A 22487-nucleotide genomic window follows, 5' to 3' on the forward strand; every position below is an offset into this window, starting at 1 on the left:
TTCCCCGTAAATCATTTGACAGCTGCTTTGCTGTAAGACCTTGAAACTTGATCCTTTCATTGGTTACATACGCTTTTACTTTTGGAAACTTCACATGCTTCTCTTTACCAGTAACATTTTGTTCCCAAAATATCAGCTCCTGGGGAGTATTTAATAAAAGGCTGACCCAACAAGAATTGTTTTTGAGCAAACCTTCTGCATATCTTTGGCTTAGGGCATGTATCATGCCCTATGTAAGATTATTACTAAAAATCCAAAGAGCCAACTTATAGACATAATGATTTTGTGACAAAAGAAAATGTTAACCATCTCTTAACATAAAAACATCTTATATCTGTGAGTGTGGAGACAGGTGATTATAGTGGGGGTTAGAAGGGTATAAAGTGAATGAATGCATGTGTGCGTGTATGTTGGAGGAGTTGCGGCATGGTGGAAAAGCATGGTGGGACAAAGCCTTGGCAGAAATATGACCAGTAGAAATTCTCTTCCTTAGATGGCAGATGGAAGACTCCCTTGACAGAGGTGAGCCACTAAATAAACACATGCAAAAGGGGATAGAAAGAGAATAGCTTGCTCAGTGCCACATTACTGAAATGAGCCTACAGTTCTCAAAGTGTGTTCCATATGAGGGTCACCTGGAAGATACATGTGCCAGAACAAAGTCATGATATGTTGATTTCTAGAAGGAGCTCTTGGCCAAGGAGGATTAAAGAATAGAGAGGGAAAGAAAAGAGGCTGGAAGTTCACCAAGCGTGACTTTAGTTCATGGGGCAGAGTTATTGAAATCCTTTAAGAAAGGAAGATTCCCATAGATAGAGCAAGAAGGAAATGGAAGTGCAGAGGGAAAGGCACAAAGCTTTGCCCTAAAGCTGTCCCATCTGACCTTGGCCACAGTGTCTTACTGGGCAGAAATATAGGAAGGCAAGTGGCTGGCTTAGAGAAGAGTTGGTCAATGAAAGAGTTTTCAAGGAGATTTTTAGTGTCAATTTAGAGGGAATAAGAACAGGAGAGGGGGCATTTATCAAAACTTTTGTAGTGGGTGCAAAGTTTGCAGTCATTGGGGAACCTGGTTGCAATTTTGGCTAATCTATTTTGATTCAGAACAACTCCTTATTTTAGAAATTATATGCATTGGGATATTAAAAGGTCAATAAACAAAATAGTTCTTTCCCACTTCAGTTCTGAACCACTCAGACCATTGGAGATAAAAAATATTAGCTTGATAACTAAAAGCAATTACATTAGAGGACATGAGTAAGAGGTTAAATAGGCTTGTAACACCCTTCCCTCCATCTTCACTTTGATTTCCCGCCCTGCCCAGGTTCCATAATTCCATAGAATGACACGTAGAACTCAGGAAAACTCTATAGATCACAGTTTTCCTATAAAGGATACAATTCAGGCACAGACAAATGGAAGAGATAGATAAGGAAAGGTAATGGGAGGTGGAGGAGCTCAAGCACAGAGCTTCCATGCACTCTCCAGGCACACCACCATCCCAGCACATTGATGTGTTCACCTACTGGAAACTTCCAGAAACTGTTCAAGAATGTTTTATCAAGGCTTTATTAAGTAGTCATGATTGATTAACTCATTGACCATCGGTGATTGAACAATCTTCAGTCCCCTTTCCATCCCTCCCCTGCTCAGAGGTGTGGTGGGGGGGCTGAAAGTTTAAAACACACCCTGCGCTTGGTCTTTCTGGGGACCAGCTCCCATCCTAAAGGTATAGTAGAAAGGGGCTCATTGTGAATAATAAAAAACATTCCTATCCCTCAGGAAATTCCAAGGATTTTTTGAGCTCTGTGCCAAGAATATGGGACAAAGACCAAACATATTTTTATTGTACTACAATAAGGTAAATTATATTAATAGATTTTTCTAATGTTAAATAATTCTTGCATTCTAATATTTTATATACTTTTCAATTTGGCCTACTGATATTTTGTTTTGGGTTTTTCCGTAGTGAGAATGGCCTATAATTTTCCTTGTTCATATTGTCAAGGCCTAATTTTACTAGCAAGGTTCAATTGGACTTATTAAATTAGTTGGGTTATTACCCTATTTTTCTAGTCTTAGGAAAAGTTTAAGATTAGAATATGTACCTTGAGTGTTTCATTGAATTCACATACAGAACTTTCTGAGCTGGTGTTTACCTTTTCATTACTGATTCAATTATAATGATTATAAGATCATTCAGATTTTCTATTTCTTTTTTTTTATTTTTATTTTTTTTAAAATATATCTTTATTGATTTCAGAGAGAGGAAAGGAGAGGGAGAGAGAGACAGAAACATCAATGATGAGAGAGTCATTGATCGAGCCTACAACCAGGCATGTGCCCTGACCGGGAATCGAACCCCGATCGCCTGGATCCCAGGTTGACACTCAACCGCTGAGCCACGCCCGGCCAGGCTCTATTTCTTCTTGAGTCTGTTTTGGTAAGTTATTATTTTCTAGGAATTTGTCCACATCATTAAGGTTTTAAACATGCAGACATAACACTATCCATAATGCTTTCTTCCTATATTTTAATATTTGCTGCAATTGTATATAAGTCCTTCTTTTCCATCTTAATGTGTTTTATTTTTGCCCAAGTCAGAAGCCATGAACTGTGCTTCAGTGGAACTCTTGCTGTGAGTTCTGGCAAAACTATTCCTCCTGTAGATACTTAGGGATGGCACTAATTTCTGCTGTATGTTCCTGTACTACCTCCTCAGCCCAGGATATGATATTTTTTTTGATGTGCCTTTTTTGCTGGAGGGTGGAGGGAAGTTCCAGAGGCTTCCACTTGGTCTTCCCAAGATGACAGTTCTTAACCCACAGACCAAAGATCTGATGTGGAGGTTTTGCTAAATGCCAAGTGTGCCAATTCCAGTTATACAGAGAGAGAAAAATCAGCCAATATAAATAATTGTGATGGTGAAATGGTAGATAGGACTTTAGAATCACTATTATAAATATGTTCAAAGATTTAAAAAAAAAAGCTAAATATACTGAGAGAAAACAGAGGATCTCATCAGAGAAATGGAATCTTTAAAAAAAAAAAATCAAATAGAAATTCTAGAACTGAAAGATGCAACATACAAAATGAAATTATTGCAAGATAGGTTTAATAGTGCAGGAAAAAAGCTTGAGGACAGGGCACAGGAACTATCAAACAAAATGCAAGCATAGAAAACAAAGACTCCAAAAAACAAAAAAAGTGGATGGAGCCTTAGAGAGCTGTGGAACAGGTGAAGCAATTAGAATATATACAGGGTGGGACAAAAGTAGGTTTTCAGTTGTGCATATGAAAAATAATACAATAGTTAATAAATAATAATAAAGAATAAACTGTTCCACATATTCAAGTAATAACACAAGAATAAACTCTGTTTTTCTTACAACTGTAAATCTACTTTTGCCCCACCCTGTATTAATTGGATTATCAGAGAGATAAAAATATAGATTGGAACAGAGAGATAGTTGAAGAAATACTGTTCAATTTTTTGTCCTGATTGGATGAAAAATATAATCCAAAGAAATTGGTGACATGAAGCAAGATAAACACAAAATCACTTCAAAACACATCTCGTAATCCAATTGCAAAAAAATCTATGAAAAAGAGAACACATTAAAAGCAGCCAGAGGAAAGGCACATCACATATTGGTGAACAAAGCTAAGAGTAATTGCTGACTTCTCAGTGACAATGCAAACCATAAACAGTGGACAGTCTTGGCCCATCACTTGGACTATTTCAATCCATGGGCATTAATTCAAAGTCCCTATATGTTGCTCTGACAGAGAGAGATTGTACGGCACTACCAGCCTCTATCTACAAGTTTCTGGCTTAAACCTAAATAGTAAACCATGACCATACTGTATGACAGGGAAATTATGCATCAGGTAGAAAAGGTCTTAAATTTGTTGGCATACTTTAATATATGTTCTAATTAGTCATCAGTGTGCTGTATAACAGTATGAAGGATGCTTTATCTCTAAAACTACTTTTAACTAGTGGTCTGATGTATTTAGGAAAGAAATGTTAATATATATAAAAAAAGATAGATGGTTCTGTGTAAAGAGACTATTACATAGGAAATTGGAAAATAGTATAAGTAAATCACTTAAAATCATCCTGAGGAAGAAATATCAAGAACTCAGATATGACTACCTAGAAGAAAACAGTAATGCTGATTTAGAAAATAGTAAAGGATATGAGTATATTCAGGCTGTGAAGTTAAAGCTGAGGGAAAACTTAGAAACGTTGCTTTAAGATAAAGAGGTTTATAACACGTGATTATTAAATATTTTATTGTAGGAGAATATTAATGACTGGGAAAAATGCTTATGATATATTAAATATTTTTAAAAACTAGTCACCTGTTAACAATGGGTAAACTATCATCCAGTGATGACAGATGGAAAGATAGATTGATCAACAGAAGGTAGACATGGAACAATAGATACACTGAAGGGATACCAAAATACTGGCAGTGATAGAGTAGTAGGTTTAAAGTAGTAGTAGGTGTTAAATTTTCTTCCCTTTCTTGTACAATTTCTATAATAAACATGGGTCTGTGGTTTTGGACAGTAAGGCAATTAAAGGGGAAAACCATGTAGATAATTGGGCATAAGAGATAGGTGTTCAAGTGAGACCAAAGGTAGAAAGGAACATAGACTCAGGAGCCACAAGCATCAAGGTGATAAATGGAGCTTTAAAAGTAGACAAGCCATTGGCATGAGACCTGAGGGGAGAGGGCACCAGCAAGGCCATCTATAAACTGATGGGCAGGGAAGGAATGAGCCAGGAAAGTGTGAGAAATCTAGAACGATGAGGCTAGGCAGTCACGCAAGACCAGGAAGGATATAATTTCAAGGAGGAAGTAATAACAGCATCAAATTATGAAGAGTAATAAAAAAAAAGAGAAGTGGGTCAAGGTCATTATGATATTAAGGTTCTTTCAATGGATTGTGGCAATCGAAGCCAGAGAATAGAGGGTTCTCAAGGAGATCGAGTGGCAAGGAAATGGAAAGTGGGCTAAATGGGTAAAGACCACCCACTTGAGGATTTGGGACATGAAAGGAAGGAGAAATGGTGTAAAATTTAGAAGAAAGTGTGAATCAAACATTTAATTTAGCAGCTAAGAGATTTTTGAATGATTAAAAAACAGAAAGGAGTCTCCTTCCATATATATTTTTTGCATCTACTTTTTAAAACCTTTGCCATTACCTGAATATTCTTTAAAATATACATTACCATGCAACTCTTTTGAAAATAATGGTGCTTCAATTATGATTTTAGTATTTGGAAGTACATTCCTGTATTGTCCTCTTGAAGAACATGTGGCCTTGCCTAGGTGCTCCATAGAGGAAAGGTGGGGCCAACCTAAAGCAGAGTCACACTGCAAGTGAGTCACAGAGCTGCTAAGTAGTCAAAATCTAGATTATGACTTTTCTGGTTATGGTTTGACCCTTGGGGAACAGGTGATTCATTTCATGTGTGATTCTTTATCCTTTATGACCTTGAAGAGCATCCTGATTCCAGCTTCAGCATCCTTTTATTCTGAAGTTTAAATATAAATAATGATAAAACTTCATTGTTTGTTTCAGTTCCATGTACGTGAAAATGGGGTTATGTGTGGCAATCTCAGAGTTTTACAGTTGTCAAATTATCATTCATACATTTTGTGACCAATAATAAGAATTGACTAAGGAATTTAAAAGAAAAAATGGCTTGTGGGTGATAAAAATGTTTATCATACACTCTCTCTGCTATAGTAATGCGTAGCGATGGCCATTACATCATGGTAACGAACCTGTTCCAGCTGACGGTGAACGCTCAGCAAAAGCCATGGCGCAGGCACCAAAGTAAACGGCACAAGTGTAAGCATAATATGTATCCATTTTGGTTCTTTCTTTTTAAGAACCAATAGTTTAAATAGAAGAGATCATTTTTAGAGGTTGTCAGCAGAATGATTTAAACCTACCTACATACTTACCCTTGATGAGTTCAATTGTCAAATTGCATGAGACAAAGTAAGTTGAAGGAACATTGACATGGAAATATGTCCAAGCATGTATTGATGTCTGCTTCATGTAGAGCACTGTGATGTGTGTAAAAATGAAGCTTGAGGATGTATGACACAGGAGCAGCCATGCCTCACAAGAATCAACTTGGTCGGGGAGATACGTGCAAGTGAAATGGTTAAGCAAGAATGTAAGGCATGAATTGACAGATATTTGAATTGGATAAATGTTATAGGTGTTTGGAGAGATGAGTTTATTCAGACTGAGAAGGTCTCCTGGAGAAAGGAGGATTTGAACTGGATCTTTATGGAGCTGGGGAGGTAGAATTTACATTTGGGGAGAGAAAGGGGAAGTTATTCCTTTCAGAGGTAATAGTTGTCACCAGACTTTCAGTGCTCCCCCTTTTTTGTTCCCCTGCTCACAAGCCTATATTTTGGGGTGGTTGATCCCTGGTGAGGTCCTCTATCTGACCTAGCCTTGTAGAGCACAGGGCAATACAGCTCTGACAACACACTGTACTCCAAGCCATACGTGGTCCAGGTCACCTTCTGTACACATCACCAGCACTTGACAAATACTTCAGAGTACATAATCTATGAACATATGATTTATAGGGTCATTTCATAAAGCATTTCATGTGGAAGGAAAGAGCAAGGCCCAGTGAACTTGGAATGCCTGCTTCTTACTAGGAGCTAGGCTAAACACTTTTATACATGGTCTGAATCAGTCCCTACAGCAATCAAAAAGGTTGTGATTCTAATTTAAAGAAAAAAAAAAAATAGTAGTTCAGAGATTCAAATTAACTTGTTTGCCTTCACCAACCAGTAGAGTCAGAGTCAGGGATTTTTTTTGAGATATAATTGATGTATAACATTGTATTAGTTTTACTTGTACAACATAATGATTTGATATATGTATATATTGTGAAATGATTATCACAGTAAGTTTAATTCACATTTATCTAAAGTCAGGATTCGTAAAAGCTCTGACTCCAGAAAATAGTCTCTTTTCCTACACTATACTGGTCCCTAGAGATAGAAAACACATTTTCTCCCCTTTAATTACCAGAAGCATTTCAGTACTGCAGTTACAGAACAGAGGACTTATTAAATGAATTACAAGGTCAAGTAAAGTATTTGGTAGGCGAACAATTGCTGGACAGGGTTCATATTCAACCTTTGATCAGGAAAAGAGGACAGCCTTACAGTATGTTCTTTGGAAAGATTACCAAAGTAAATAAAGAGAAAGTTTTTTAACTGCTCCAAGCAATCATGAAAACATTACATATCTATGCGATTACCTAGTAAAGTCAAAGAGCATTTTATTGGGCAAATAAAAAGTCCAGAATGAAGTCAGTGCCAATGACCTCTAAGCCACCTGAGAAACACTGAACGTGATGAAGTGCAGCACATTCCCGAAGTCCTTAGACATGAGGTCGAGAGTCAAAGCTTTTGACACTCTGGCTTACAATGAGCATATTACCAGAATCCCTGGGGTTATTTGGATATTTCTTCAAATAAAAATTAACTGATTTATATATTATTGCTTCACATTGCACAAGAGAAAAGTGACTAAGGTATCAATTGAAAATATGGCATACAAAATAGCCTTTTAGTAAAACCTGGTTTAACAAAGAAATTGGGTTACTTTCCAAGCATATGTAATTTATTTAAGCTCTAATGTATGAGTAACTTCTTGATTATTTCAAAAATATCAAAATTTAAGATATTCTATGATTCTATGGTGATAGAACAGTTCTGGGGGGGAGGGGGGAATAACCACATTAAGATTTTTCTCTGATTTGCAGGTAAATATATCTCCCTCTAGTGTTCAAAGAAACCAAATGTGTTTTTCCAGATCTGGTTGTGATTAGTCAGAGGTCAATGTGTGGTAATAAAGCAGCGCTGTTATTTGTTTTTATGGGAATTGGTCCATATATAGTTGAGTATTTTCACAAACAAATACCACATGCATGAATTGTCAACCACATTTTGTAAGGTTCTTTTGTATCTAAGATATCTGTTGCAACTCTTTGTACTTGTATAACTCTTTGTTAAGGGCTTGACAAAATATGTATTTTTAAATATGTAATTTTTAAACTTTTAAGTTTCCATAAAGAGAAAATGAGATCCTTGGGACTTGGACCACCTTTCTTTTTGTTTCTATTTGTTCTTTCTCTCACTTGATTTCATCTAATATCTTGGCTTCAGTTACCACCTATCTATGGATGAACTTCTAAATCTATACCTTTACCAGAGCTGTCCTGAGTTGCCTAGCTTCCTGCCTTGTCAACATTTCATTTGGATGTCTAACAGGCATCTCAAACTAGGCATCTGAAAACCAATTAAAAAAATTTTTTTCTTGTACCTTTCGGCATGTGTCCTCCCACCCCTCCCTGTTCTTCCCATCTTAAAAATTCTAGTATCTACCAAGTAGCTCAGAAAAAAATCACCCAACAGTCATTTTACCTTATTGTCATTCCTTACATCTAGTCCATCAGCAAGTCCTAGCAGGCTTTCCTCCAAAATATATCCCTGATTTGTCCATCTTTCTCCATCTCCTTTACTTTCCCCAAGTTCAAGCCCCCATTGTTACTTCCCCCATCTACTCCAATAGGCTCTTTTTTTAAAAGAGTGAGTGGGAAGTTTATTTGTTCACAAAACCATACAGATTTCAAGCATACAACTCAATAAAACATCATCTACACACTGCATTGTGCGCCCGTCGCCCCAAGCAAAGTCTCTGTTTGTCCCCATTCTCGCTCCTTTGCCCGCCTCTACCCACTCCCCACCCCCTTTCCCTCGGGCTATCACCACACTGTGGGCTGTGCCTATGTGTTTTATGTACATATATATTTATTTTTTGGCTTAATCCCTTCACCTTCTTTAATCCAGTCCTCCAAACCCCCTCCCCTCTGATAGCTGTCAGTCTGTTCCAAGTATCCATGCCTCTGTTTCTATTTTGTTCCTCAGTTTATTTTGTTCATTAGATCTGCCAAGATCTGAAAACTACCCAAGTGCCCATCAGTAGATGAATGGATGAAAAAGCTGTGGGACATTTACACCATGGAATATTATTCAACTGTAAAAAAAAAAAAAAGAAAAGAAAAGGGAAACCTTACCTTTTGAGACAGCATGGATGGACCTAGAGAGTATTACACTGAGTGAAATAAACAATAGGCTCTTAATTGACCTCCTGCTTCTCCTCTTACTCATTTCATTTCATGGTTTCTCCACCTTATTAAAATAAGGTCCTTCCTCACTCTGTTCCTGACTCCCTTCAGGCCTCTGAATTTATCAAATTCATACCCGTAATTCAGACCTTCCCATTAACTCACCCACTTCCCAGGAAACCCATTCCTGGTCTTTGAAGGGCTGGCTCCCTCTTTGTCATTCAAGTCTCAGCTCAGATGCCTCCTCCTCAGAGAGACTTTCCCTTGTCTGCAATCTCTCCCATTACCCTGTTTTATTTTCTTCTTATATTTTTCACCATCTGAAATAAATAACAAATAGATAATTTACAAATGTACTTATTGTTTTCTTGCTAATTTTGTTTCTCTTTGCTAGAACAGGAGCTGGGATCTTGACTGCCCCTGCATCTCCCATGCTGAGAACAGCACCTAGCCCATAGCAGGTACTCAAGAAATATTGGTCAGTTGAACAAAATGAGGAAGATGAGGGCAAGTATTTTCCTCATCTTCGGAGTATATTTCCAAAAGAGAGAAAGGTAGGGGCAGAGGAAAGAATTCTAGATTCTGGACTCTGCTTTAGGTTGATTTTCTCAATCTCATAAATGCCCCACAATAATAAAAAGCTGCTATGCTGCCTCAGAAGGAGCACTTTTAACTCACACCAGCACTCCTTCCTTCCACACATGCTCCAGTTTCAAAAGCAGAAGGTAAAAATTAAGTAGTAACAAATAACAACATAAGTCAGAGCTCAGCAGCTGCATAAGCTGACACATTTTAAAGGGAAATAAAATATCTTCTCATAAAAGTTTCCTGAAGAATCAGCACAAATTTAGGCATAAAATCCTTAAGCAAGCATTTGGTTCATGTCTAATAAAATCATTTTAGCCAAAACCATCCAAACCATGAGAGAAAATACATCATAAAGACAACTGAACTTGACACCCAGGGAACCAGAATATCAGCATGTCAATTTCTGTTCTCCATTTGGTCTTTTGTATTTGGTTAACTGAGGTAACCAGTTTCTGTTCCCAGACACTGTCTCTTAAAACAAACTTCCCTATTTGTAGATTAGCAAGTCAAAAGCACACAGATAGCTCTACCCAAATTAAACATTAAGTTCATAAGAGAATCTTTCCAGGAGACAAGTATCAGGAGTGATAAAGTGACTTTCTTTAACTTGAGGGAATATGTGTGACCTAAAATTTGTTTCTAACATTTTAAAAAAACATGTATCAATTCTTGTCAGGGTTTTGAGCTGACCTTCAGCCTTGTGAGGACAGGAATTCCATCTCAGCCTCAGTCTGGTTGGTGACATTACTGATTACTGTGAGAATTCCTGTGGGAATTCAGTCCCAGGAGCCACATTTCTCTTGCTGACAGGGATCACAATAACTGATAAACACAAAAGAATTGTCTTCGCCAATTTTTATAAAATTGTTTTACATTCCAAAATTTTGGCAAGGTGCCTTACAGCAGACAAATTTAGAAACAGATTCTGCAAATGAGAACTTGATCCCCAGAGGAGCTTGAAATAGAGGTTTAGCAGAGACAATGTAGAAAGTCAGAATAAATACCCTGATCTTTGTTTATTTCAATTAGTAATATAGCAGAGGATTGAAGAAGGAAAGTTTGCAGGTAGGAGGAGGTGCATGGCTGACTTTCTCAGGCTCATGTCTGTCTGGACCGTTGCTGTGAATCCACCTACCCCTCGTTGGCCTGCTCACGTGGACTAGTACCCTCTGTGAAGCAATCCAGTTGGTGTTGGATTTCTGCCAAGAACCCAAAATTCCTTCTAAACACCTGGGAACTGCTGGGACTAGTTCTTTTGGCAACACACTGACAGTCACTTAACCAATCACACCTTCATATCTCTTGATTATTGCATGTGCTGCAAGCCCTTGAGGTCATTTTCCTGCTTCTCATACTTCCTAAGTGCTTCTTGCTGCTTCTTGGCTGACTCAAGCTTCTAGCACTCTGCTGGCTTTCAGGTTTTTTTACTATGCCCTGTGAAAGCATCTACATCTTCAACCCGTGCTCCCAACCCTACCCCTGCTGTTACCAACTGGGGTTACAGGCTGGGACCTCGCTTGTCTTCTTGAGGGAAAGATTTCAATCAAGAGACAAAGTGTAGAAAAGAAAGCAAAAATTTATCGGCTGCAGCAAAACTATACTTAGGACAGTGGAACAAGGAAGGGCAAAGAAAGAGCAACAGGGAAGCCTAGGCCAGGCTGCTCTGGCTCACTGGGAAGTCAGAGAGAGAAGGGGGCCTTAGAGACAGACTCCAGAGGTAAGCCCGGGACAGCTACCACTGCCCATTGCTCCCTTGGTTGCAAGTCTTGTGGGGTCCCCTCAGAGGGAAGAAGGAGATGGCTCTGGCATGCTCTCCTGGGTCCTTTGTCCTGAGCATATTTATCTGTCTTGCGGGTGGAAATCTTAGGGGAGGTCTCGGGGGGGGGGGGGGGTCTCAGTAGAATATTCATCACCTTTCCAGATGAGCTCTTTCAGGGTCGTGGTCCCTGCTGGTTGGTCAGTGCCAGGGCAGGGGGCATTAGTCAATGTAGCTGGTCCTGAGGCAGCCATGGTGTCACTTGCCTGGTTTTGCTGCTTTTCTGAGCCTGGGGCTGAAATAAAACTGAGGCCTAGATGTTAACTTTAGGGAGGAAAAGGTCAGGGGGCTCTAAACTACACGACCTGCTATATGAAAAGTCAGGGGATCCAAACTGAATGACCAGCAATATGGTAGGGGAGGGGACAGTTACCCTGGGGACAAGGTTCTTGTTTTCCCAGTTTTGCCCCTTGCTAGGCATCTGGGGCTTCCTGCCCTGGTGAATTTCTGTACCTGGTCCATCGTCCTTGCTCTCTGGTCATGTCTGCCTACCTACCTATGTAACACTATGTCCAGATTTTTACTGAAAGTTGTCTCTCCCTGAAAGCTCTGCTTCTATGGGGAATTTTAGTTCTTCCACATTCCACTTCAGGAGGTGGGGTCTGCAACATTATCCTCTGTTTTCCAGTAAAAAATTCTTACTGATTTTAAGTTTGTAGCATCTTCTCTCCTTATCTCCTGTTTGGCTTACAGTTTTCTTCTCCACTCTCCTACTTCAACATCCATGAAAACAGCCTTAGCCTTAGTAATTTTCTTTGAACTTCCAGGGCCAAAGCCTTCAGTTGAGGCACCCACTTCCATCGCCACCATGGGGGACCTTGTCAATGCCTGGAATTGCTCCACTTCTGAAATCAGAGCCAATACCTCACTCCTATCCTTTCTGCTTTGACAGCTTCTCTCATATGTCACTCTTACTGAGATGCCCACCTACTCCATTAAACAGGTCTTTCTTTCTCTATTGATTTTAAGTTCTAAGATTCTTTATTTTAACTTCACTCTTGTCAAATTATCTGTTCCCTTGCTCTGTTGTTATTGGAGGAGGTCATCAAGAGAATGTGACCGCCACTTGACTGTAAGTAGGACCTGGGCAATTGGAGGTTCCTTAGTCCCACTCCTCTCTTTGGAGTGTACATTCTGCCCACTTCCCATAGTGAGAGCTACTTTCGAGGACGTAACCTTGAGAAAGCAATGTATTGTTAAGACCACCTGGATGTATTATGTGACTGAACCCCATTAAGGCCTCTATATAAATTTTGAAGATTTTGGCAGGTGGGTGCAGAGATCTACTCATCTTTTTACATATGAGACAAACCTCATATGTAAGTTCCCTTGTTTATTAAAACTGTTCCCCTCCCCCAATCTGAAGCAATCTGCCTCTTTCTTCCATCTTTCCCTGTCTTTCATGAGCAGGGAGCCAGTTTGTGAGCCAACAGTTGGCAAGCCAGTCAGGAGACTGAAGAAATGGGCCCTGGGAAAGAGGCATCCACAGGGGAAATCCTGAGTTATCCACTGATCTTTATGTGGGGTGGGGTGGCCCGTATGTTAAATGCTTGTGTATCACCACAAGTACGAGAACTCCCCTAAAACACTGGCTGGTCTGATGAGGAAGAGTGCAGAGTGCCCCAAGAAAAAGAACCCCAAATTCATGGTGTCTGCTGTGGGGAATTCAGTAGTTGGCCATTGATGGCCAATTCAAGGTTGATTCTTGAGTTAGAAAGTTAGAAGAAGAACTGAGTTAGAGAAGAACTCAGTGTGTTGCCTACTACTCTGCCGGCTTTGGAGCTGGCAGTCAAGGTGAGAGAACAGGATAATAAACTGAAGACCTTAATGTGCCATCTTGCAAAGCTAGAAAAAGAAAAATCATTCCAATCAAAACCAACTCAATTATACTAGAAATATAGGATGGATATTCCTGGAACTGTGTAGTCATTCTGTCACATTAAAAAATAGCAACTGGTTTGGCACTGACTGGTTGCACTGCCCAGGTATTTATTGTGTAGCCCCGAATGGGACCATATGGTTATATGGCACAGGTCGTTGGCCATGGTTTCCACCTCGATGGTTGGTCTGCTGCACCCTGGATTTTCCCTGACACAGGAGAGGATCCTCTCTACGGTAACAAAAATTACCAACCTCCCTCACCTCAAGGCCAGGTGGGCATGTTCTGTGTTCCACTGGCACAGTCATTTGTCCACCTTCTTTACTGAACACTAAATTATCTCTAATTACAAAAGCTGTCCTTCAAAATTCGATGGCCTTGGGCATTATCGCCAACTCACAAGGGGGCACCTGTGTCATTATCCAAACAGAATGTTTTGTGTTCATACCTGCTGAGTCTTTTAATGTGCCATCTTCATGAAACCACGTGAGGACACAGATGAATGCCTTGAGCGATGGGACCCCAGCCTAGGGGACGTCATGAATCAGTGACTTGGGTGTGGCTGTGGCTGTGCTCTACGGTGGGAGGGTGTCCAGTCCTGTCCCCCTTGCACCCTGAGTTGCTCCAGCCACCTGGGCTCTGAACCGGAATAAGTGGGTTGGAAAACCATTATCTTACTTGTTTTTATGAATCTTTCTTACATGTATGTATAGGTCACATCTATTTCAAAGTCTAATATTAGAAGTGTTTTAGGTCATAATTTAGAAGCTTGGTGGTGGTTTTATTATGAGAAACACACTGTAGAAACTTCGAGTAGCCTATGGTAGAACTGATTTCCTTATACATCATTTTGCTTAAAGCTGCCGTTTCCAAGAAGCCTACCCACTGCGTGGAAGGCGGATTTCCTGTGCTTAGTTCCCACTGTCTCCGGCCACTTCTTTTCAGTTCTCCTTGCAGGGTCACCTTGGGTCCCAGGCTTAAATATTACTATTTCAATACCAGGCTTCCCTCCGTTCCCGTTCGGCACCCACCCTGAGCCAGCGCCTCCGTACGCGTGCACTTCGGGGTCTTTTGCACCTTAAGCAGCCTCCGGGCGGGTCCCTAGCTCAGAACGGCCGCGAGCTGCGGCGTCCCCGGAAGACCCTCCCGCGGGCCCAGCGCCCGCTTCCGGGGGCTCGCCTGGGAGCCACGGCGACCGGAAGTGGAACCTGCGCCGGCCGTTGCTTAGCAACAGCGCAGCCGGGACGCTACAAGTCCCTGCGCTGAGGGAGCGGAGACTGCAGGCCGCTCTCCAGGCGGGGGTCTCGCTTCTAGGCCGGGGTCTCGCTCCCGGGCCGAGGTCTCGCTCCCAGGCCGGGGTCTCTCGCTCCCGGGCCGGGGTCTCGCTCCTAGGCCGGGGTCTCGCTCCTAGGCCGGGGTCTCGCTCCCGGGCCGGGGTCTCGCTCCCGGGCCGGGGTCTCGCTCCCGGGCCGGGGTCTCTCGCTCCCGGGCCGGGGTCTCGCTCCCGGGCCGGGGTCTCGCTCCCGGGCCGGGGTCTCGCTCCCGGGCCGGGGTTTCTCGTTCCCGGGCCGGGGTCTCGCTCCCGGGCCGGGGTCTCTCGCTCCCGGGCCGGGGTCTCGCTCCCGGGCCGGGGTCTCGCTCCCAGGCGGAGGGGCCCCGGGCGCCCGCCGCAGGATCCGGAGCCGCCATGAGCAGCGAGCAGGTGAGAGGCGGCTCCTCGCAGGCTCGCCCCCGGGAGGCTCCCCTCGCAGTTCAAGCGTGATGGAAGCCCGGGCCCTTAGACCCCTCAGTTGTGACCCCATAAGTACAGCCTCCTTCGCCCCAGCTGTGATCCAGGATACTTAGTGCTTTCCGTGAAAACTGTTTCCTTACCAGCCGTTCGTCCTCGGTGTTGTCATAACAACCAAACTAACACTAGAGCAGTTGAAAGTACAGCCCGAGGGCGTTCGCCGCGTGCCAGTGGGGGATGGGGCGGCGGGGCCGCGGGAAGCTCGGCGGGAGGTGCAGTGGGCCTGGGCTCTGGGTTGCAACCCAGGCCCTTCCTGGCTGTGCGACTCGGCACATCGGTTCGGCGTTCTGAGCCGTCTGTGCAGAGGGAGAGCCGGAGCCACCTGTCCTCCTTTCCGAGGTGGTTGTGAAGTTCAAGTAGGATACCGCACCGCACGCGAAAGGGTTTGGTACGTGGAAGTTTTTCTCAGGAAAATATCCCCGTGGCACCATAATAAAAGATACATGTTGCAGTAGCTACACTTCAGAACTCTTTCTTCATGGAAAATAAGAGCAACGGCAAACAGATGAGCAACAGTGGTCAAGCGTGCTCCTGCCAGAGCAGACCGGGAAGGCCTTAAGCCTGGCCGGATTCTGGTTAGCTAGAAAGCAGCTCCAACCCTCCAAGAGGAGCATGGAAAAGGCGCCTTAAGCCTCCTGCTACTGCATAGAAAACAAGTGCTTGTAAGCCCTCAACTTTTGCTTAGCTTCTTTGTTTTGACACTAAACTACAATTCTTTTCAGTGCTTCATAATTTTTTTTTTTTGTCTCAGAGTTTATCGTGGAAATGGTGTTAAAAAGGTGATTTATCCCTCTACCATTTTCTGTAGGTTACTAACAAAGCGTCATTAATTCAGCAAATAGGTAGTTAATGCCTAACTGATCAAGAAAATTGGGTTTCAGCATTTGATTGAAATGTGTAATTGAGGTCTAAGAAACAGAATCACCATTTGATTAGTAATTAGTAGTAAAAGAACAAGTAACTTGAGCTACAGGTTATTTAAAAACTGAGCGATTAGATTAATAGACTGTGCTGATTTTTTCCATGTGGTATTGTAATCAAAGTCCTTTAAAAAAATTTGTCATCGTCACCATCGATATACATTCAGCAACTTATTTGCTTGATGCCCATTTTAGTCTTTGGCCTGATCTCGTATCATAGTCTACATTGTTAAAACTTACCATACATGTTTACTGTGTTTGCAATGGTATTTCTGAATAGTTTTTGTTTCACAAAACTTCTAATTGACTAGTTTACAACTTAAAAACATCCACTCTAAGCCTGTTGGCAGTTAAGTTTTAAGTTTTGCTTTATCTTAATAAAAGTAATGTTTAGAAATGACATCCATCATCCTTCCCCCTCCTCCCCAAAGGACCTATATTATTTTAAAAGGCAGTGGGATCTTGAAAGAATGGGCATGAACTCATCTAGTATTATTTACATTTTCAGTACATGTATACTATTTTTAAACAGCAGAGGTCCCCCTCTCACTGCTTTGGTTGATTTGTAATTTTAAAATTCTTGAGGCTCTCATTTATGCTAATTTTGCATATAGTTTTCTTTTTGAAAGGATGAAAGTTTTTATATTTTAACCTCAAACAAATGGAATGGATTAAACTTTGGAAATGCCATTTTTATGTGACATTTACTTATGTATTCACTTAGTTTTGAAAAAGTAAGCAGGTGGTAACTCATGTTTGCTGAAGGAGATTTTAGCATATCTCATTAGTGGAACATTGAGAGTGATGTGGCATTTTTCAGAAATAGCAGTCTGAGCTCTGAAGTTAGGTATTTAAAATAAATATAAGTCTTTAACAACTGCTCATTTCATTTTTAAAATTAGTTAAAACATAAAATAAGGCATTTTGAGTTTCAGTTGAAGCTAGATTCTGGTCATTTGAGGAGAATGGATAAATTTGGATTATACGAGGTTTACAACATCCCTTCCAATAGGCTAGTAGTTGAAAATCAGCAAAATAAAAAATAAATGCAAAACCAGGCTACTTAAGGAAGACCTAGATTCTTTAGCTATTTTTATTTTGGTATTAGTCAGGATCCAAATAGGAAACAGACGGCATGCTCAAAAGGACTTAACTGAAGAAAACTTATAAAGAGACCATTGGCTGAGGTGTGGGCAAGGTTAAGGAAGGAACCAACAGAAATGAGGCGGCACTTAAGGACGAATAGCAATAGGAAGATAGGAAGCCATTACCACTCTAGGACTGATAGGTCAAAGAAACTGAACACCACTCTCGGAATGAGAGCTGAGGGCTTGGAAGGATAGCTTCCGGGCAGGAGCTGAGCTCTGGTGGAACTCAGCCACTTTCAGAAAGGTGGGAAACAGGGAGTACCAGAAAGAAATATCCTAAACTCTTAGTCCCCTGATCTCTTTCTGCCCTCTTCCTGTGCCTCCCATTGCTTAATCCCTGCCAGAAGCCAGAGGGCTGGGAACCCATGTGATGCCCATACATAGAATTCAGCCTTCTAGTCGCAGAGCAGGAAGAAAAACATGGAGATTTGATTGGGCAAACAAGAAACATAGCAGAACTTATTATAAGTAGATGCAGCGTTCAGAGGCATTTCCCTATCTAAAAATCCATAGGGATTAAAAGTTTTAAAGTCAACTTTTTGGATCCTATAATGTATTTTCCATCCAAAATCTTTGTATCTGAGAATAGTCTAACTAAATATGTATAAGATACTTAGAAGACTATTATAAAATGTTTTTTAAGGATACAATCCCAGGATCTGAATAAATAAAGAAATGCATTGTATTCATGAAGGAGAAGAGTCAATATTATTATAATCTCAGTTTTCTCCAAATTATTCTAGCAATTCAGTATGTTTCTATTAAAATTCCAAAAACTTTCATGCATTGTAGATCCTAAAATTCACATGGTGGACTAAAGGTCAAGATTATGAATAATTTTTTAGAATAGTAAAGTGAGAGAATTGCCTTACAGATTTCAAGACCTATTGTGAAATTGTTATATAGGTAGTTAGACATGAGCAGAGCAAGGACAATGGGCCAGGTACAGAAACTCACCAGGACAGAAAGCTGCAGATGCCTAGCAAGAGGCAATACTGAGAAAATAAGAACCTCACCCCCAGGGTAACCTATCCTCCCCTAGCATATCACTGGTCATTCAGTTTGGATCCCCTGACTTTTCATATCACTGGTCATGTGGTTTAGAGCCCCCTGACCTTTTCCTCCCTAAAGATAACATCTAGGCCTCAGTTGTATTTTAACTCCAGGCCCAGAAAAGCAGCAAAACCAGACAAGTGGCTCTGTGGCTGCCTCAAGACCAGCTACGTTACTGATGACCCCCTGCCCTGGCACCAACCAATCAGTGGAGACCTCGACCCTGAAAGAGCACCCTTGGAAAGCTGATGAGTATTCTAGTGAGATGCTCCCCTGAGACCTCCCCTAAGATTTCCACCTGCAAGAGAGAGAGAAATATGCTCAGGACAAAGGACCCAGCAGGAGCTCTCCCTTTCCCCAGGGAGCATGAGGGCACCATTTCCTTCTCCCCTCAAGATTTGGACCAGGGGAGCAATGGGCAGCAGCTGCAGCTCATCCCAGGCTAACCCCCGAACCTGTCTCCAAGGTCCCCTTTTCTCTCTCTGACTTCCCAGTGAGCCAGAGCAGCCCACCCTAAGCTCCCCTGTTGCTTCTTCTACGCCCGTCCTTGTTTCACTGTCCTAAGTATATTTTTGCAGCAGCCAATAAATTCTTGCTTGCTTTTCATACACTTTGTCTCTTGATTGAAATATTTCCCTCAAGAAGACAAGAACCGAGGTCTTGTCAACTCTCTGTAACAAAATCATAGTAATTTAGACAACATAATACAATTTGTTTACAGATAGACAAATATGCTAATGGAATTAAATAAAGGCACAAAAACAGATATGCACACACACATATATAATATATGCATATTAGTATAATCACACACTGTATGGGTGTGTCTGAGATGCAAGACGTGTGTACACTAAAATATATGTCAACAGACATTTACTGAAACATCTTTTTAATAGACACATTGGAAATAAGCTAAATGTTCATTCACGAGAGAATGGAATGGATAAATTTTATTATATTCATACAAGTAGAACATTATATAGTTATGAAAATCAGTTAGGAAAGTATTAATGTGGGAAGTGAGAAAACCACCTGCTTGCTTGCTGAAAAGTTTGAAAGGGGATTTCCATGTATGATGCAAGGGAAATTTGCTGGAAAGCTGCCCTTATGGGTAACAGTGACACCTGCTGGAGGGTGTCTGCCTCTGGGTCAGTCACATGCCACAGGCTGGGAAGGTGCCCACTGGCAAGGATGCTGACTGCCGGCAGCCACACCCTGGGAGCAAGGAGAAAAAGCACTGGGCCCAGGAAGAAAATTCTCTTACAGTGTCTCATTTTGAACCCTCTATAAATGTGCCAGCTGGAGAAATGTTTATAGAGTCCTGCTCAAGAATCACAAAGGAGGGCAAAAAACAGATTTGGTGATGAGAGGCAAAAAATTGATAAGCTGCCAAAGCACGATTCATATTATCTGTTTTATTAGTCAAAGAATCATTCTCAACAGTGCTGCTTCTTACCTAGATGAAATTCCTACCATAGAAGTGTTATCCATTGCAAAGAAGGTAAAAGCATTCTTCTCTAAAACTTACTGCTGAAAAGTACAAATGTTACCATAACTTGAGGGTGCATTAACCTGAATACATTGTCACCTTAGTAAGTGGAGAACTCTAGGGGGAAAAAAATTTAGCCATGGAGAAGGGAGGTGGGGCTGAGTAAACTTGGGATGCTAATTAGATTCATCTAAGTTCTCAGAAGATATGACCAATTCCCCATGGAATTGTCTTGATAGCCTGTCAAAAATCAGTTTCCCATAAGTGTATGTGTTTATTTCTGAACTCCCAATTCTATTCCTTTGACATATATGTTTATTCTTATGCTGTTTTCTTTACTATAACTTTGTCATAAGTTGTAAAATCTGGAAGTGTAAGTCTACCAAGTTTGTTCTCCTTTTCTAAGATTGTTTGTCTGTTCTGGGTTCCTTATATTCTCATGTGAATTTTATGATCAACTTGTTAATTTCTACACACACAAAAAAATGCAGTTGGGATTTTGATAGGGAATGTGTTGAATCTGTAGATTATGAGGAAAGTATTGCATCTTAAGAAAACTAGTCTTCCAATCCATGAGCATGGTTTATCTTTTTAAATTTCTCTCAATAATGTTTTATAGCTTTCATTGTACAAGCTTTCCACTTCTTTTGTTAAATTTATTCCTAAGTATTTTATCACTTTTAATGCTGTTGTAAATGAATTTGTTTCTTACAAGTTTTGTAGTTTTCATTGCTAGTGTATTAAAATACAAATAATTTTTGTGTATTGATCTTATATCCTGCAGCTTTGCCGAACTCATTCATTAGCGCTAATATTTTTTGTGGATTCCTTATGATTTTCTGTACACAATATCATACTTCCTGTAAAGTATGTTTCAGAATATTTTGGATGATATATTTTTTACTTTATATTAGACACTGTAAAGTCTGGTTGAGTTAATTAATTTTAGCAATAACAGAGTAAACAGTTTTGTTTTTATATTTTTCATGCAGGATAAACCATCCAGCAAAGAAAAATCCAAGATACCAGTGAGATTTTTACCACAGTTATCTACGGTAATTTACCAACATATCATCAGACTTTGTTGCTTTTATAATAATGTTGTTTACTAGTTTTCAAACTTGCAAATAAGTTACTGAATTTCTGATTTAAAATTCTGTGCTCCATTTAATTTTTTTCTTATGGAGAACATCTATGAAATACATATCTTAGGAAAAATAACTATTTTAATAGATAAAGTATAAGCTATAATATCCTAGTATGTACAGAATATTTGAGTATTCTGAATACATGAATTTTGAAGATGGTCTAGCAGAAGCAGTGTTGGAGTCAGGAAACGACTTGGGTTACAGTTTTGTCTGGACTGTTGAGTCACTTACTTCTCTGAGCCCTAGTTTCTGAGTTTGAGAAGGATAAGTGTTGATTTGATTATCTCTGAGGAGATGTCTCTTCTAGCACTAAAATGCTGTGCTACAGCGTTTTCATTATTTTTACTTTGAATTATTGTTGTCCTGCAGAAGAGATAGTTAAATACTTTCAGTTGATAAAGTGCTGGACAAGTAAGACTTTACTACTGTAGTAAATTTTATTTTGAGTTTAATGCCATTGAGTTACATGTTTGTAATTCGTGGAAGTTGAGTTTAAGTGGAAGTTCAATGCAAACATTATTTGTTTTGCAACATATTTTAAAGCTCAGAATGAGCTATAAAACAGAATCTGCCTTGTTTCATACAGGGAAGATTCCTAACAATTTGAAATGTGAGATTCAGTTTAAAAAAAATCTTGAATGAAAAATTTTCAGGTGAATGTTCCTGAACATTTCAAAGTATGTATTTTAATTGTGAACCTGTTTGTAACGATAATGCCAAGATTATCACACCATGTTCTATAAAATAAAATCATAGCATTTTTTATTAGTTCTTCAAATATCTATTTTAAGTTTTCTAATTTAAAAGACAAAGACCTGAAATGGAACAGACATTTTCTCTTTAAAAACTTAATATATTTTAAAACTGAAAAAAGAATAGTTTTTTTAAATATTACTAGTATATAGGTGTAGAAATAGCAGCTAAATGTAAATTTATTTACTGAATATTCAGTGGCTGAGATGAATCATCTCTTCTAGCCAATGAGGCATATAATTATCTAAAATGCTTTTGTTGGCTGATTTACCTTATACTGTGTTCATATTTAACTGTATCTTATACTTTTCCTTTCATATCCTTTGGGCTTTGTGTATTTTAAGATAAATCACATTTTAAAAATATTTTTAAAAATCCATTGAATAAAAAAATTTTCATATGAATTTTAAGGTTTTACTTGAATAAAATTTTTGGACCTGGAGTGATTTTCATTACAGACCCTCATGCTTCTAGATGTGATCCCTGTCATTGAAATCAAAGTGATCCAGCCCTGGTGGCCCCCAGGCTCTGAGCTGGTTACCCGATTCTCACCTTGGTGCACACCTCACTCATTGCACTCCCACAAATCTTGAATCCTTTATGGAGCAAGTGGAGAGTGGAAAAATAGAAGGGCAGACAGAAGGTTGGAAGATCGCTGACTTTTAAATTGTCTTAGCTTGTTTTCAAGTGAAAGAAGGGCCTGAAAAAGGACTTGTGTGC

The 22487-nt window shown here is 40.1% G+C and overlaps 1 protein-coding gene across 1 annotated transcript in view; it reads left to right on the forward strand.

The window, feature by feature from the left end:
• The first annotated feature begins 15154 nt into the window (after positions 1-15154).
• DNAH7 (dynein axonemal heavy chain 7) overlaps positions 15155-22487 on the forward strand; it is a 184497-nt gene continuing 177164 nt past the window's right edge. The window contains exons 1-3 of the mRNA XM_087819982.1: positions 15155-15169; positions 15343-15612; positions 20859-20921. Coding sequence (XP_087676108.1) covers positions 15155-15169; positions 15343-15612; positions 20859-20921 — 348 coding nt within the window. The remainder of the gene's footprint in view (positions 15170-15342; positions 15613-20858; positions 20922-22487) is intronic.

This window comes from Miniopterus natalensis, chromosome 8 (assembly GCF_054644295.1).
Source record: "Miniopterus natalensis isolate mMinNat1 chromosome 8, mMinNat1.hap1, whole genome shotgun sequence".
Classification (NCBI taxonomy): domain Eukaryota; kingdom Metazoa; phylum Chordata; class Mammalia; order Chiroptera; family Miniopteridae; genus Miniopterus; species Miniopterus natalensis.